Below are 16077 nucleotides of genomic sequence, written 5' to 3'. Positions count from 1 at the left end.
AGTAACGACAATAGTTCTCTTCAGGGACATGACTCCCACCATTGACTCCATTTTCTTCTCGCAGGTCGTCAAGATCTGATTTATATAGTCACAATTAATTTAAAAGTCACAGATGAGACAGCGTGTAAAATAAGCGTTGTGAGTTTTGTTTTGTTTTTTGGTTGTCTGGTTTTTTTCCAGTTTAGTTATAGGAACAGAGGAGGGAAAATAACCGGAAGGTCATACACCAGAAAACCTACAGTGGCTGGGTCTGAGCCGAGAGAAAGCTCTCCCTTTCATTTTTTTTGTCTTCATCCACTGAGTCAACACAATGTATGGGCATATTCTCAAATAATAGTACCTAAGATTACGCTATTTTTGTAATAAAAAGATTTTAAAATTTCAGCAACATATTAAATGGCGTATAGTGGATATTAATTTTCTAAAACACATAACTATGTAAAGGATAGATAGATAGACAGACAAGATATAGGGCTAAAGAAATGAGTTGCAATACACACGGAGCCCCAGCACCTGCTCCTTGATTGGCAGGTGGCTAACCTCACGTCCCTCCCTGTCTGTTTCCATTTCCCGTGGGAGAAATAGAAGTGTGTGGTGTGTTCAAATGACTCCCGTTCCCACCCTCAGAAACCCCAAGATCACAAAGTCTAACCAGAGGGGAGATAAGGGCAGCTCCCCTGTTTTTAAGTGTGTGACCTATGCCAAGCACTTTGAATACATTTTTCTCAAGAACGGATGAAGTCAATGTTACCATCCTGATTTTACCGAATGCGGAAGCTGAGACACAGGCTGGCCAAAGACAGAGGTCCGCAGGAGCTGGCTCACACCAGCTCTTGAGAGCTGATTGTTAGATTTTCAGGAACGTTATGAACCCGTTGTTAAACATGGCCATTACGAACAATTAAATTATTTAAACTTACATTTAAATAGATTATGTGAAAAACCAAGGAAATGCTCAACTCGCCATTTTCTTACTGTGTCTTACTACATTTTTCTCTTGCCTGTGCTCCTGGTTGGTAGAAATATGAGGTAAGGGGGTGCCACATTGTGTTTATAGAAATCAGCCTCAGGGGACCTTTACACCACGAAAACTGACAAAGGCCTCCTAGCCAAGGTACCAGGTCTTCCAGGTACATAAAGAAATAAAATGCACCCCAACTGGTGTGGCTCAGTAGGCTGGGCGTCATCCCACAAAGTGAAAGATTGCCGGTTTGATTCTCAGTCAGGGCACATGCCTGGGATTGCACGTTCGGTCCCCAGTTGGGGCACATATGAGAGGGGACCAATTGATGTTTTTCTCTCACATCACTGTTTCTCTCCTCCTCCTTCTCCCTCCCTTCCCCTCTCTAAATAAATATAATCTTTAAGAAAAGAAAGGAAATCAAATACAAGTTTCATGTTAGCAAAAATGAGTCATTCTGTTTGCAATGAAAAGCACACATACTCCTTTTCTAGGGACAATGCTACAAACTTTAAACAAGCTCCCATCCTTCCTGTATCCCTGACTGTGGATGGTGCGTGGCTTCCCTGGGCACGTGGTTGAGAACTATGCAGTACTGGTGAGAAGCATATCTCTTTATTGAGAACTTACTGTACGCCGGGGTACATGCAGAGCCCTTTAAGAAGATTAGCTCATCTAGTCCCCACAACAGGTGTTTGGGCATTCAAATACATGTAGGAAAACCCATACAGTTCATATTTCTGTTTCCCCTCGCCAAGGCCCCAACATTACATGAATCGTGGTCCTTAGAGGGGAGTAAACCAATGCACAGCTAGGAGGGGCCCCAATTGCTCTTCCTCACCTGGCAGTGTCTGTCCTCAGTCCCCATATATGCTACCTCCTAAGACATAAGAGCAGTGACAGAGAAGTGACTGGCAAATAGCTTAGGATTCCAGAGCCACCTCCCGGTGACAGCAACTGGCTTCTCAAGGTCCTGGGGACGGTGCACAGTCAAGGGGTTCGAAGTTAGGTCATCCACTTCCCTTACCTGCCCAGAACCCAGATGTGGCAATCCAAACTCCTGATCAAGGTCAAGGTCCAAGGTGATCAGACCCACGCAAACGTCTCCCATCGAGCCTCTCGTGGTCCCCTGTGTTGTCCTCATGACCCCAACACACCAAGCTGGACAGGCCCACAAGTGCCAAACCCTCCTGCCCTCTGCCCTGCACACACACAGGACTTTTCTCTAGAATTGTCTCCTCCTCCCAGCCTCAATGCTGGTGCCTCCATTTCACTTTCTCTGGGTTTCTCTTTACTGACCAACCCGGGCAGGTAAGGGCCTCCTCTGTGGCCTTCGGGCTCACATAGAAACAGCCAGAGTGAGCAATGTTTAACATATGTGACAAGCAGTAAGGCTTGGGGAACAACCCATCAACATAGACTTTGACTCAAGCAGACAACTGGTCTACCCAATACCGCCGAGCACGGCTGAGCATCATCTCTAGTTAGCCATCATCACACGGGGTCATGGGGTCTCTCTCTCCAGCTCTATCCCCTTAAGGATGTGAGCTGTGTCCCAGTGGAGGGTAGGAACCATGTTCCACTCTCCTGATCAGTCAACATTTGCCAAGTGCCAAATGGAAGTGAGCTTCACTGCTCGCTAGCTCTGTATTCTTAGGCTCATCCGTAAAATGGGTCAGTAGCAAAGTCTGCCTTGTGGTTCGACACCGAAGGAACAGTGATGTAAAGTGCTTAGCACGATTCCCGTGATCATTCATTAAGTGGTAGCTGTTTAGTATTATTTTGTGGGGGCTGGTTTTATGGGCTTGTTGGCTGAAAGGGGAGTTCTCCCTGGGGTGAGAGGAGAGATTAATTGGGCCATGAGGGGGGCCAGCTAGGTAGCCCATGGCTTTGCCTCACGGCTCCCGGAGCTGGAGTCTCCTCGCCCCGCATCCCAGTCCCCTAAGAGCATGAGACCAAAGAGGGGGCTGATCAATCACCAGGACTTTAAAGGCGGCCTGGCTCTCATACATCGCGTCCGCCCAATGTTTCTCTTAGCTGCGTGCTAACACCCGTTTGTTTAGAGCTCACAGCAAATACATCTTGGGGAGGACTTTGATCCCTGGCAGCTGTGTACGTGTGAGTGAGGCAGAGTCCCAGGGGCAGGCAGAGCCTGGGAAGGAGGCGGGCTGGACCTGCCTTTCTTATGCCCTCTGGGTTTGGCCCTTCATCTCCCAAGCCCCACCTCCCCATGCTGCCCTTGGAGGCAGAATCAAGAGCAAAAGCCTTCGCTCCAAAGTCACAGAGTCCTGGGTTCAAATCAGACTCTGTCTCCCTGTCCAGCTGTGTGACCTTGGGCAAGTCACTCAGCCTCTTAGGACACCCCTTTCCTCGTGTATTAAAAGGGCATTAGAATAGCTCTTGAAGCCGGTAGCTTGAATGGGAATAAATAAGATCGTGCATGAAAAGCAGTTGGGGCAAGGCAGGAAGTTAACAAATGTTTGCATGAGCCAACTTTTGGTTCTGTTTGCAAGAAAGGCACTGTAACCCTGTAAGTAAAAGCATAGGCCCACGGTCAGGCACCAAGCACCTACCATCCTGCTGTGTGACCTTGAGCAAGTCACTTCCCCTTTTGGAACTCCAGTCTCCTCATCTATCAAATGGAAATTATAATAGCACCCCCCTAATGGGGACGTGAATGTGAAACTTAGCGAGGGTAGTACTTTAAAGTGCTCGGAACAGTACTCAGCACGCAGTCCGGAAACATGACCTTCATCACCATCATGAGTGACAGAGCGGCACTGCCCTCACCTCTCTGAGCAGATTCCTATCAGAAAGTAGTAACACTAAGAACAATAGTAATAAAGAACTCGCAGAGTTGGGGAGGCTCTGGGGCCACTTGGAGAAGAGCCCTGCATCACGGTACCTGCGTGAAGACAGATGACATGATGGGTCACGGGGTCATTTCGCGCAACGTTTCCTCCGGTGCTCCAACCTGGAACACAGGAAGCTCTCCCCCACCCAATGACTCAGACGTGGCACTGTCTGTGGCCCTCTACGTGGCAGGTGGAAAAGCCATATCTTTTCTCCAGCCTTGCTGAGAATGTCCCCCTTTCACTGAGGAGAGTGCTCCCACTGACCATGCAGAAGGTGTCCCTGTTCCTTCAGCATCAGGGGGGGTCCTCCAGGGTGGCTCAGAGACAGACACGAAGAAGAACCTGCCACGTGCCTCTCCATCCCCGTGGCCACCATCGCCTCTCACCAGACAACGGCAGCAGCCTCCCTCCTTGCCTCCTCATACAGGAAAGACCCAACACCCACTCTTGTCTGCTCCGTTAATAGGACCCTGAGTTGGTCGGGGGTGGCCACATGTGCACCTCAAGGACTACATTTCCTAGCATCCCTTGCAGCTACACAGAGCCATGTGCCTGAGTTCTGGCTGATGGTAGGTAGGCAGAAGCTGTGGGGAGGGACTTCTGTTGGGAGGCCCCTGAAGAGTATCTGATTCTGCTGGCAAAAATAAAGGAGAGGAGCAGGAGAAGGCAGGGAGACCCTTCACATCAGGATACAGGCCTGACACTTGGGAGGGGAGAAGGGGAAGGAAACAAGACAGCTCTGAGAAAATCCTGGCTCGCCCACAGGGGAACCCCAGAGCAAAGATCGTCCACTAGAGGAGTCCCACAGTGGGTGGGAATGTCCCGGCTCCAGGACCCCACCAGCTCAGTGATCAGTGGGGAGCACCCTGGGGTGAAAGTGGCCTTAACTTGGACACAGAACCCACAGATGTGAGACTTGCAGCCTGTCACACGACCTGAGTCCCTGCAACAAGCCCTCGTGGGAGGAGCAGAGTGGCTCACAGCACTGTCTCCCCTACCTCTTCACGCTTACAGGGGGGCACGGCTGCCCCTGTTGCTGAGGTCCCAGAGTGCCTGGCCCCCAAGATTGTCCTCTGTCTGGAGTTATCTGGGTTTAAACAAAAGCAGTCATGGCATCTAGGGAGATGCCTAGAAGTGTGTGGGGAGCTCTAGCCATGTTAACATGGCTCCTGTACCGGGTGAGGCAGGAAGGGGCAGCGGGTTACTCTGTCTTTTCCAGCTTCTTATAAGGCTTCTGGGCTGCACGCAGCCCATGGCCAGTTTCCTCCAGCAACATGACTCCTGCTGAGGAGAAATGGTGAAACACCGGGACCAAAGCAGCGGCAGGGCGCTGTTACCCCCCTCGAGAAGCTTGAGGCTCCAAGGGAGGCTTGGGTTTCTCCCTCCTTTAGCTTCCAGGGGCTGCCAGTGTTCCTGGCTTGTGGCCGCGAAGGCTGGAGTCCTGAAACCTCTCTGCTCCGTTTCCCATCACCTTCTCCTCTAGGGGTGTCTGCTCTCCCTCTGTCTTCCTCTTCCAAGGACACATGTGATTGCATTTAGGGTCCACCTGGAAAATTCGAGGTACTCTCATCTCAAAGTCCTTAACCCAATCACATTTGCAAAGACACTTATTTCCCCTTTTTGGGGCCACAGAAGGTAACATTCTCAGGCTGCAGGGATTGGGGTGTGGGGCTATTTCGCAGTCTCTGCCATGGGCTCCCAGTCTTAAGATCCTAGCGGCTCCTTACCCCGCCCCCAACTGCAGATCATCCCTTCATTGAAGTATCCTCAAGGCCTCAAAGGCCTTGTCTCTACTTGCCACCCTGCCCAGCAGCGTCCCTGCCTTCCTTGCCAGACAGAACTCTCCCTCTCGCTCGCTGCACTCAGACCCCTCTGGCTTTCTTTAACTTTCTCCAGATTCAGTCCATTTATCCAGAAATAATTTATCGCCCAGCTACAGTCAGGGAGTACGTAGAGCTGCGTTCTGCTGGCAAGGAGGCAGGGTTCTGTCTCCCTAAATGGGCAGAATCAAGAATACGCCCCAGCCCTTGTGCCCCAAGCCCGTTTTGGTGCAGGCCTGGGGTCAGCATTCTCCAAACATCCTACCCTGCGGATTCGGGTTCACAAGCCGCGTTTCCCGGGTTCCGCCCCTCCGCACGGATTTATACGCGGTCCTCTACCGCCGCCTTGTGGTAGATCTTTAGAATTGCAGGGAGCCTTTTTTTAAAAATATGCTTTATTGATTATGCTGTTACAGTTGTCCCAATTTCTTTTCTTTGTTCCCCTCCACCCAGTGACCGCCCTCCCTCCAGTTGTCCCTCCCTTATTCCATGCCCATTGGTTGTGCACATGGTTCTTCTCAACATCTTCCTATCTACACCACTCCCTCCTACTATGCTTAATTCCTGTACCATCGCCCTCCCTTTTCCCCATCCCCCTCCCCGCTGACCTCCCCCCAATATGTTCCACATACCTATAATTCTTTTCCCACTCTCGTTGCCTACTTAGTTTGCCTTTGTTTTGGTTCCCTAGCTTCTGTTGTTGGTTGTGATACACTTTTCATTTTAATGTTCATAGTTTTTTGTTTTTAATAATTTATTTATTTGTTTGTTTATTTATTTACTTATTTTTAGAGAGGGGGGAAAGGAGAAAGAGAGGGAGAGAAACATCACTGTGTGGTTGCCTCTCGCTCGCGCCCCCAACTGGGGACCTGATGTGTAACCTGGTCATGTGCCCTCACTGGGAATTGAACCAGCGACACTTGGCTCGCAGTCCACAGTAAAACCAGACGCACTGTGACTCTGACAACCCGCCCCCCAAGATGGTGCAAGGCTACAAGTTCAACATCTTCTACCCTGACCTCATTGATCAGCGCTCCACCCCTGAGTACTTCCTGGAGGCCTGCCCCGACGACAAGGACTTTGCCACGCTGCGCTTCCATACCGGTCCACCCTATGAGGACACTGCCTTCAAGATCATCAACCTCGAGTGGGCGTATTCCCGCCGCCATGGCTTCCTTTGCCAGATCGCCAATGGCCTCTTCCAGCTCTGGTTCCACTTTAAGCGTTACCGTTACCGGTGGTGATGGCCCTGCACGCCTCCCAGACCACCTGCCAGGACGGGCAAAGCTGGCAGCCTGCCCCTCATCAACCTCACTTTCTCTGCGGGAACAGCGAGCGAGTCACAGTGGGACTGCCCCAGAGAGGGAAAGGGACGACGAGCACACGCTGGCCCAGGGTTCCCACATGCGTGGCGGGCTGCTGGTGAGAGTCTGCGCCCAGGGAGCCCGGTAAGTGCAGACCGACCTCGCTGTCCACGTGGGCATCCTGAGGCCCAAGCCCCGCCCTGACAAGCCCTGTGGTGCAGGCCCTCGGCTGGGGGCAGCATGAGGCCCAGACATGGGCTACCAGGCTTTGGAGGGCCAGGAAATCCAAGTTCAGAACGCAGACTGGCCCTCGGACACGGCCGCTGCTCTAGGGCCCACGCTCCTGGCCTCTCCCGGGCAGCCTCCTGCAAAGACCACGCCAGCGGACCCCGGCCCTGGCTGTGCCCTGCTCCACAATCTCCTTTGAGGTACATCCTGCTCACCCCGCCCTGGTGCTGGCATTGGGGTCAGCCTCCTCCCAGGTGGGGGCGAAGGACTCATCATCGTCCACCATCACGTCCAGAAACCAAGGGTCTGTCATGGAGACATTTCCAGCCCAAGGTGGGAAGAGCCTACACCTGACCCTGAAGCGCCACCTCCCGGCTCCTCTGACAGCCCCGCCCCATACGCGATTTCACCTGGAAATCTTTTAGGTTGTTTCCCTGAAAAGACTTAGGTGGGGAGGGGAAAACATCTTGTTTATTTTCATTTAACTGTTCTACTCATGAGAGTTTGTTTTTTTGTTTTTGTTATTGTTTTGAATCCTACCTGTATAGTGCTTTGCTATGGGTTTCTCAGCGTGAGTCCAATCCTCACAGAAGCACCTTCGAAGACGGGCTGCCCCGTGTCACAAGTATGGCGGTAGTTCCAATCGGCTGGATCCATGGGCCATGGAAATCACGGTAAGAGCAAATCAAGGACTTTTACGTAGTTCTGACGTTTAAGTCGTTTTCCGCTTCTTGGCAGATGGCCGTTCAAACACATCCCGTACCCCAGCTGCCTGTTGTTTAAAGAACGTTGTGTTCTGGGCACTCTCTTGGCCCCATGCTGAGTCGAAGGAGGGGGTGTCCTGATCCACAAGGCGGGTGTATTTGGTACGGCCAGAGAGCCCCAAGTTCTTGACCTGCATGGCTTTGGGAAGAATGGTTTTGTCGAAATGATCCTCCAGGACAGGTGCACTGAAATCTCTCTCATACACTTCTTCACCCTCATCCACGAAGAAGGACCCTGGTGACAATACTTCTGTAAGAACTTGTATTTGCCCTGAACACCTTTGTCGGTAATAACTTTGCCGTTTGCCCGAAGCTCACCTCGCCCTCTTCCTCAGTCAGGCCTCGCGTCCGTTCAGTTTCTGCTTTCTCCTTCTCAAGCGCTTCAGTATCTTCTCTGTCTGTCTTGATTCTCTGTAGCTCCCGAACTTTCCGTGCTTCATGTCCCTCCTCCTCCTCGTTTTCATCGTCGGTATTCAGTGCACCCAGGGCAGCCAGGGGTCGCTTGTTCCCCTCCAGCTCTTCCTTGGCCTCCTCTTCCACAATCTTGAGTGTGTACCTGCGCCTCTCCTCGGCCGTGCCTTTGGCCTCTGGCTCCCGCTCCTTCTGTTCCAACGCTTCAGCCTCACGCTCTGGAACAGTGACTCGGTCCTTCTCTCGAATGAAGACTGTCTTCAGGCGAGGCTCCATCTCCTCCCCTTGTCTGTGTGCTCTCTGTGCTCAGACTCGGATTCCGATGCCTCCCCAGAACGTCCCTCATCTGCCACGTCCATGACTTCCATCTCTTCGTTTTCTCTCTTCTGTGCTCATGGACGCGCCATGCCACAGCGCCGTTCTATTTCCTCCTCATCAATTTCTTCCTCTTCGTCTTCACTGCCATCTTCCCGTTCCAGGCGCCAAGCATCTCCTTCTGCTCCTGAGTCACGTTCTCCTACCCCTTCAGGTGCCACAGAGAGGGATATTGACTTACCCAACATCACACAGCAGGGACTGTCAGAGGTGGAACTAGAACCCACGTGTATGCACCTCTCCATCCTGGCTCTTTCCAGGGCTCCATGTCTCCATCTCAGGATAGGCTGCTTCCTGCTGTGATTTTCTAGGGCTCAGCTCAGGGCGGAAGGGGAGAGGAAAACGGGGTAGGTGGCGGCCCCGTTTACTCCAAAAGGAGGCGCAGGCAGGCCCAGCGTTCGGTGTGGCTGCGGACGCTCTCCTCGTGCAGAAGGGCAGCAGTCAGACTCAGACAGAGCTCATCCCACAATGGCTGTAGCACTCATGGGACAACGATGATGCCAGCATGCTTCCAATCTCTCCCCAGCCTCTAAGCCCCATGAGAGGAGGGAACCAGTCTGCCTTGATTATCCCTGTGTCCGTATCACAGAGCGAGTGCCCACTGAATCCTTGCGTGAAGGAATCAACATGTTTGCTTTTGTGTGGCAGAACCACACCTGTCCAGTGGAACCAGACCCAGATTTCGTGACGGTCATAGGGCTGTGTGTCCCACTAGCAGACGTTTTGTGCCATAAGGCCTTACAGTCCAGATAAATTTGAGACACGCGGTGAAAAACAGGGGTCTTGATCGGAGGACTTTTCCAAGATATGAATGTCCCAAGGCGCACTGAGAGTTTGTAGGGCGCAGTGATGATACACAGTATTTTCGCAACTACCTAGACGCCCTTCTGCCCTCCCCCCACGGAGGAATTAGAGACCGCTCGCTGACGCTGTTGCACAAAACGCCATTTGGGAAGTGTTTTCTGAAGCTCACTGCGGGAGCAGGGCTCGGAAGCTGGGAGGCATGTCCCATCGTCCACCATACGAGCAAAGACAGACACAGCCCTGCCCAGTGAGCCTCACCCTCTAGGGGGTCAACAGTCGTTCAACATGTGGATAAGCAAGTAACTGTGGAATTACAAATGGCTGGGGGAAATGGAACGTGTGTTCAGAGGCGGGATCAGCGTGGCTCTAACATGGCGAAGGGTGTCCTCTCTGAGGATGAGGCATTTAAGCTGAGGCCCAAGGGATGAGCTGGACGTGGTCAGATGAACAGTGGAAGGACAAGCTCAGGAGGTGCAAAGGGCCTGAGGTCGTGTCTTAGTCTCCTAGTGCCGCCGTTACCGATGATCAAAGGCTGGGCGGCTTAGAACAGAACTGTGTCTTCTCACAGTTCTGGGACCTGGAGATCTGAAATCATGGTGTTCGTATGGCTGGGCAGGCTCTGAAAGCTCTTCCAGCTTCTGCTGGTTGCCGGTAACCTTTGGCTTTTGGCTGCATCACTCAATACCTGACTCTCTTACTGCATAGAGTTCTGTGTGTCTATGTTCCCTGTGGCCTCCTTGTAAGGACCCCAGACATTGAATGTGAGGCCCACCCTAAACATCTCAACATCCTTAACTAATTACATTTGCAAAGACCCTGTTACCAAATGAGGTCGCATCCACAGAGTCCAAGGACTTCAACATATGACGTGCCGAGGGCTACACCTTGGAAAAGCAGGAAGGGGCCAGTGTGGCCGGAGCTGGGGGGTGGGGGGTGTTGGGGGGGGGAGTGGCAGTCAGTGGCTGCACTTCAAAGGACCTCAAGGTCAAAGTGAGGAAATAAACTTTCTTTGCAAACCAGGCCTTGGTGGTCCTCTTGTGCAAAGGAGGCATCGGCTCATTTCACAGCTGAAAAAAGAAGAAAATTAAGGACAATTCAGCTTTCATTCCCAGTTCATCTCCGGACCCCCCGCCCCAGGCCCTCACATGGCGGCCAGCAGGATTAAGCAGGCGTGGGCATTGGGAGCCTCCAGAGTCCAAGGTAGGACCCCCATCTGCTTGTCTCCTCAGAATGGGCTTAGCTTTCCCCAGCCAGGTTCTGTTTGATGAACGATTTGTGACTTCAGTTGTGAATATTTATGGTTCGCTGTCAAAAGCAGGAGGGGCCCCCACATCTCTTGAAGTTCAGTCCCCAGCAGGGCCTGGAGGGGAGGGGCCAGGTTCAGCCACCATCTGCCACTGGTGAGCTGCCCGATGTCCGTGCACGTGTGGCTGAGGCTGGTGCACACCTGGTCTCCTGTCTCAAGTGACTCCGGCCACCTCAGTCCCTCAAGGCTCTTCTGCAGATGCCTTAGGATAGGGGACTGCTCTTCTGAGGGGCTTCTGGGGTGATGGGCCATGAAATTCTGGGGCCACATACAAGGCGTTAGGTGGTGACACACGGGGCAATGGTCTCCAGCACCCCACGGCTGCCCCAACTTCCTGATTTCCAGGAAGGTAGGGAGGAGCAAGAGGAGTACCCTTGAACCTGACCTTGGTGCCTACTATGTGATCTTGAGTGTATATTCTCTTCTCTTGGGCCTCCGTTTCCCTGTGTGTCAACAGAGGAAGGCAGCCGCCCCAGAGCTTGTGCACCCCTATAAAAACTAAAGTGGACCATCTCGGATTCTAAATACTGGCAATATTTCTTAAACCCACACGTGACTTATTGATGACAAAGGGGACAACTTTCCAGAAAAGGAAACTGGCAGACAGCTCCTTAAGCAGGTGGTCAGAGTTCCCATCACCCACTTAGGGACAAATTCGCATCTTAACTGAATCCAATCATGCGCAAGTATCAGAGTGACCCACACCGGGAGACATTCTCTGACACAGCCAGCCTGGAGCCTTCAAAAGTCTCCGGCTCATGAAAGATAAAAAAAGACTGAAGTATAACACAGCAGATTTGAAAGGAGTCTGAAGAAACATGACAAGGAATAGCATTGTGTGATCTCAGAGTGAATTATGGACCTGGAGAAAAAAATGAATTAATTTAAAAAATAGAGGAAACACACCCACACAACAAACTATCCCCTTTCGCCACGTAGTCCTGTTCTTTCAAGAGAAAACCCTCTTACCAGTTTCTCATTTGTTCCCCCAGAGACAGCCAAGTGTGGGGAAAAAAATCAAACATTTTCTACAAAGGGCCAGGCAGTAAACGTTTTCAGCTCTGTGACTGTCTTCGTTGCAACCACCACCACCAAAAAGCAACCACAGACCCGGCACACGTGTATGGGCGTGTTCCCTGTGCGGGTAAAATGTCATTCATGGACGCTGCAATTTGAATGTCCTATCATTTTTATGAGTCACAAAACATCGTTTTTCTTTTGCTATTTCTTCCCAACCATTTAAAAATGTGGAGGAGATTAGGGGGTGGAGGTTGGGGGGTGGACGGATTGAGGAAAAAAGATTAAGGACTCATGCACATGAGAGCTGGGGGGAGGGGGGCATAAGGGGACTAAAGTCATGGGAAAAAAGATACGATAAAGATTAAATTAAAAAATAAAAACGAAAATGTGAGAAACATTCTTATTAGCTGCACGGCCATAGAAAAATGGGGAGCAGACCAAACGTGGCCCAGAATATAGTTTGATGACCTGAATTTAGAAGCCGGCGTGCAGAAACTTTCTTTTTAAATTTTTCACAAAGGAAGCATGCTTCTGCAACTTCCTTTCTGCCTTTAATAATGGACCTTGGCAATTACTCCATACCGATAAATAATGATGTCCTCCATTCTTTTCTTTTGTTAAAATATCTTTTAAAAAATATTTAATACTCTCCTTAGTGTAGAATCATTTGACTTTCAGAGAAGGTGTGAGAATATCAGTTTTCACATATGCTGCGCCCAGCTGCCCCCATTTTTAGCATCACTGTGTTACACTTGTCACAATGAATGAACCAATAAACCAATAGTGACACCTTACTGTCAACCAAAGGCTTTGCTTTCTTTCGATGTCACAGTTTTTTTCCCATGTCCATTTGCTGTCCCAGGATCCCTCCCGGGACACCATTGCCCTTATTCATCACATCTCTTTGGGCTCCTCTTGGCTGTGACAGTGTCTCAGACTTTCCTTGTTTTTGATGATGTTGCTTTTTTCTGTTTGTTTGTTTTGAGGGAGAGAAAGAGCGCGCAAGATCGATTTGTTGTTCCACTTACTTATACATTCACTGGGTGAGTCCTGTATGTGCCCTAACTGGGGATCGAACCCACAACCTTGGCACATCGGGATGACGCTCCAACCAACTAAGCTACTAGGCCAGGGTGCCCTGGGTTATTTCTGAAACATTCTGGTTAGGGATTTTGTAGGTTGTTCCTCCATTGGGGTTTGTCTGATGTTTTCCCCTAATTAGACTTCTCATGTGGAGAACATTGAACTCAGTGTTCTCTCTCCAACCTGCCTCTCTCAAGCCCTTCCCAGCCCTCTCCGGCCTGCTGCCTTTCCCTGCCCGGAAGCTAATGCCCTCAGGTGCAGCCCCACTAGTGAAGGCAGTGGTAGGTGGTTTTTTTGTTTTTTGTTTTAAATTCCCAGGTGTAATCAGAAAGGCCAGCCCGGTGGAGTCCAGGTGCCCCTGGATCCTATTTGCTGAGAGAGAAAAGGAGACAGGAGACAAAACAGGAAGTCAGGAGAACAAGGAGACTAATAACAACCTTATAACGTGGCTGTTTATTAAATGCACGGGATATACGGCCCAGGAACGGTCTCCCCTTCCCTGACATGTGGCGACCATATTTTCTTGGCCCCGCGTTGAAACGTGTGGATTGGCAAAGAGCATTTCATTTTCTTTTAATACCTTCTGATCTGTGGATTTCTTTAGGGAAGACTACGTGTAGTTGCGCGTTTTAATAAAGGCAGTTCGTGAAAATAATAAAAGAACATGAAAGCAGGACTGGCTGGGCAACCCACGCTTGACCTCTCATAAAAGGCTAATATCTCTGAGCGGCTTCCTAAAGCCGGTCCTGCCAAGGTCACTGCAGGGAAGGGTAAAAACCTCATCGTCATGTAACTAAAGAGCACTCTTACACGTACCAGTCAGTGTCTGTTTAATGAATAAATGACTTGGAAACACAGCGAGCCCTGAGGTCATCTGCTCCAGGCTCCAGAGGATATTTTTGCATGTGCATGTATGTTTTCACGGAATAAACGGTCAACAAAAGACAAAAAGACACAGAGGGTGAAATGTGATCTTCGGAGCAACCAGCTGGAGAGCAAGGATGTAAATCCTCCAGCGGTGGGTTGAATAGCGGGCGCGACTTAGCGCAAAGCTGCTTCACTGCTCCCGTCCTCAGTTCCCGCGCTGGCAAAACGGGGGTGTTTTATCTCCAACGAACACATTCTAATAATTACAGGCGATGTTCAGTCATTGATTTCAGGGCGCTTGGCAACCTCTCCGAGCCTCAGTTTCCCCATCTCTAAAGGAGAGAGGCAAGAATAATCCTGTCCCCGTTTTCAGCTGGAGGGCTCAATAACGTAAAATAGTAAAAAAGGCTAAAACGATTTCCTTGTCTGCACAGCCGCTGAAACACCTACCGGCCCGGTCACCCGCGATGCCCCGGAATCCCCCGCCAACGACAGGCACCAGCGCCCCCTGCCGGCCCGGCACTGCTCTCAAAGAGCGCCGCCCCACAGCCTGCGCCTGCGCAGCATGCAAGCGTCGGGCCCGCCCCGTGGAGGTGTGACTTCCTTGGAGCCCTTCGACGTGGCCACGCCCACTTCCGGGGGCTGGCCTAGACCTGGAGCACGTGACTCTCCTCCGGCTCGCTAAAGATGGCGGCGCCCATGGCTGAAGCGTGATAGTGGTTGGTGGAAGACGCTGTCCGTCCGGGCTGGAATCACAACAGTGGCATCGTGCACCATGTCGCGACTGATTGTGAAGAACCTCCCGAGTAGGGTGAGTGCAGGGCCTGACCCTGGCATCTTAAGTTAGGAGCAGCCGGGAGCCGAGGATGGGAAGGGAGGCGGCTGGGGAGAACGGAGGGGTTTTCGCTCTGCAGCAGGACTCCCGGCGGATTCGAAAACCGGAAGAGCAGGATCCTCGGCTTATCTGTCCTTGGCAGTGGGAGGGGAGGATAGTGACTTCTCAGGGTTTCACAGCTCCCCTGGACAACTTTTCCCAGGGAGATGCCAGTCTCCCCACCTTTAGAGATGGGGAAACTGAGGCTCAGAGAGGTTGCCAAGCGCCCCCTCATCCGATCCCATTTTGCTGTTGACTCGTGACTGGGTCACACACTGTTTCTGCGGCCCTTGCGCACTCAGGGGACTGTCGGCGCGGCACGTGGGGAGTAAGGAATAGACCCAGAGACCGCGTTCCGATTCCCAATCCCGTTTTCAGGGCAGGTCGGATCAGTTTGGGGCAGCTGAGTGGGCGTGAAGGGCTCTAAACCATTTTCACCCAATACTCGTCACTGTTTCCCTAGAGTCCTGCCCCAAACCTGTGACAAACGTTCAGTAAACACACGCCCAGTACATGAGTGAAGAACTGGGTGAATGTGTGCCATGGGTCATCCTCTTTCCCAGTAACTTTTCACGCGTGGGAAACTTTCCCCACCACTGCTCCAGTGAACTCATTCCCGAAATCCAAAATGTGCCGTTTGGGCGCTATGAGAGGACTTCTGTACTCTGACTGTACCCCCTTGGGACTCTATCCTTAGTAAGGACACAGCGCCATTTGTGTCTTACTGCTGTGGCTTTTTAACTTTACCTCCTCCCTCCCCCCTCGTTGGGGGTTGGGGGGGGTTCTATAACACAATTTTAAAAATCCAAACAGCACAGTCGTGTATAAAATGAAAAGCAAAGTCTGTTCCATCCTAACAGCCCCCAGGGTAGGAAGATTTCATTGCAGCCATTCCGAGTCTTGATTTCCTCACTGATAAAGTAGGTAGGGGGCTTGCCCATTGTAAAGCACACACTTCCTCACCACCTCGCCTAAGGTACACTCTTGGGGAATTCACAGCTTCCGGTTCCCAGCCCATTCTGACCCCTGGGGTCTGAGGCCTCCCAGTTCCTCCCTCACTGCGCCCCTTCTGCCCCAGATGAAGGAGGAGCGTTTCAGGCAGCTCTTCGCTGCGTTCGGGACGCTGACGGACTGCAGCCTGAAATTCACCAAAGACGGCCAGTTCCGCAAGTTCGGCTTCATCGGCTTCAAGTCCGAGGAAGACGCCCAAAAGGCACTGAACCACTTCAACAAGAGTTTTATCGACACATCGCGGATCACGGTGAGTTGGCGTGAATCCTGCCCCTGCCTGTCTGCTGAAAATGATCTTGCGCTTTACACGCCTGTCCCCTTTCACACTGTTGATGTCATTGGTGTTCCTCAATTGTTCTCAGTCTTTCCTACTTACAGATCCCCTGGAGAACTT

General features: G+C 51.4%; 1 protein-coding gene and 1 pseudogene across 1 annotated transcript in view; one reads left to right on the top strand and one right to left on the bottom strand.

The window, feature by feature from the left end:
- Positions 1–7880: 7880 nt before the first annotated feature.
- Positions 7881–8963, bottom strand: LOC149996842 (microfibrillar-associated protein 1A pseudogene; annotated as a pseudogene).
- A 5487-nt stretch (positions 8964–14450) lies between these two features.
- Positions 14451–16077, top strand: part of RBM19 (RNA binding motif protein 19) — a 90338-nt gene continuing 88711 nt past the window's right edge. The window contains exons 1-2 of the mRNA XM_090291627.1: positions 14451–14609; positions 15751–15933. Of these exons, the coding sequence (XP_090147753.1) occupies positions 14574–14609; positions 15751–15933 (219 nt within the window). The 5' untranslated portion in view covers positions 14451–14573. The remainder of the gene's footprint in view (positions 14610–15750; positions 15934–16077) is intronic.

Source organism: Furipterus horrens, unplaced genomic scaffold (assembly GCF_987537825.1).
Source record: "Furipterus horrens unplaced genomic scaffold, mFurHor1.1.pri manual_scaffold_11, whole genome shotgun sequence".
In the NCBI taxonomy this organism is placed as follows: domain Eukaryota; kingdom Metazoa; phylum Chordata; class Mammalia; order Chiroptera; family Furipteridae; genus Furipterus; species Furipterus horrens.
The sequence above is the reverse complement of the archived record's forward strand: the minus strand, read 5'-3'. Positions and strand labels throughout refer to the sequence as shown.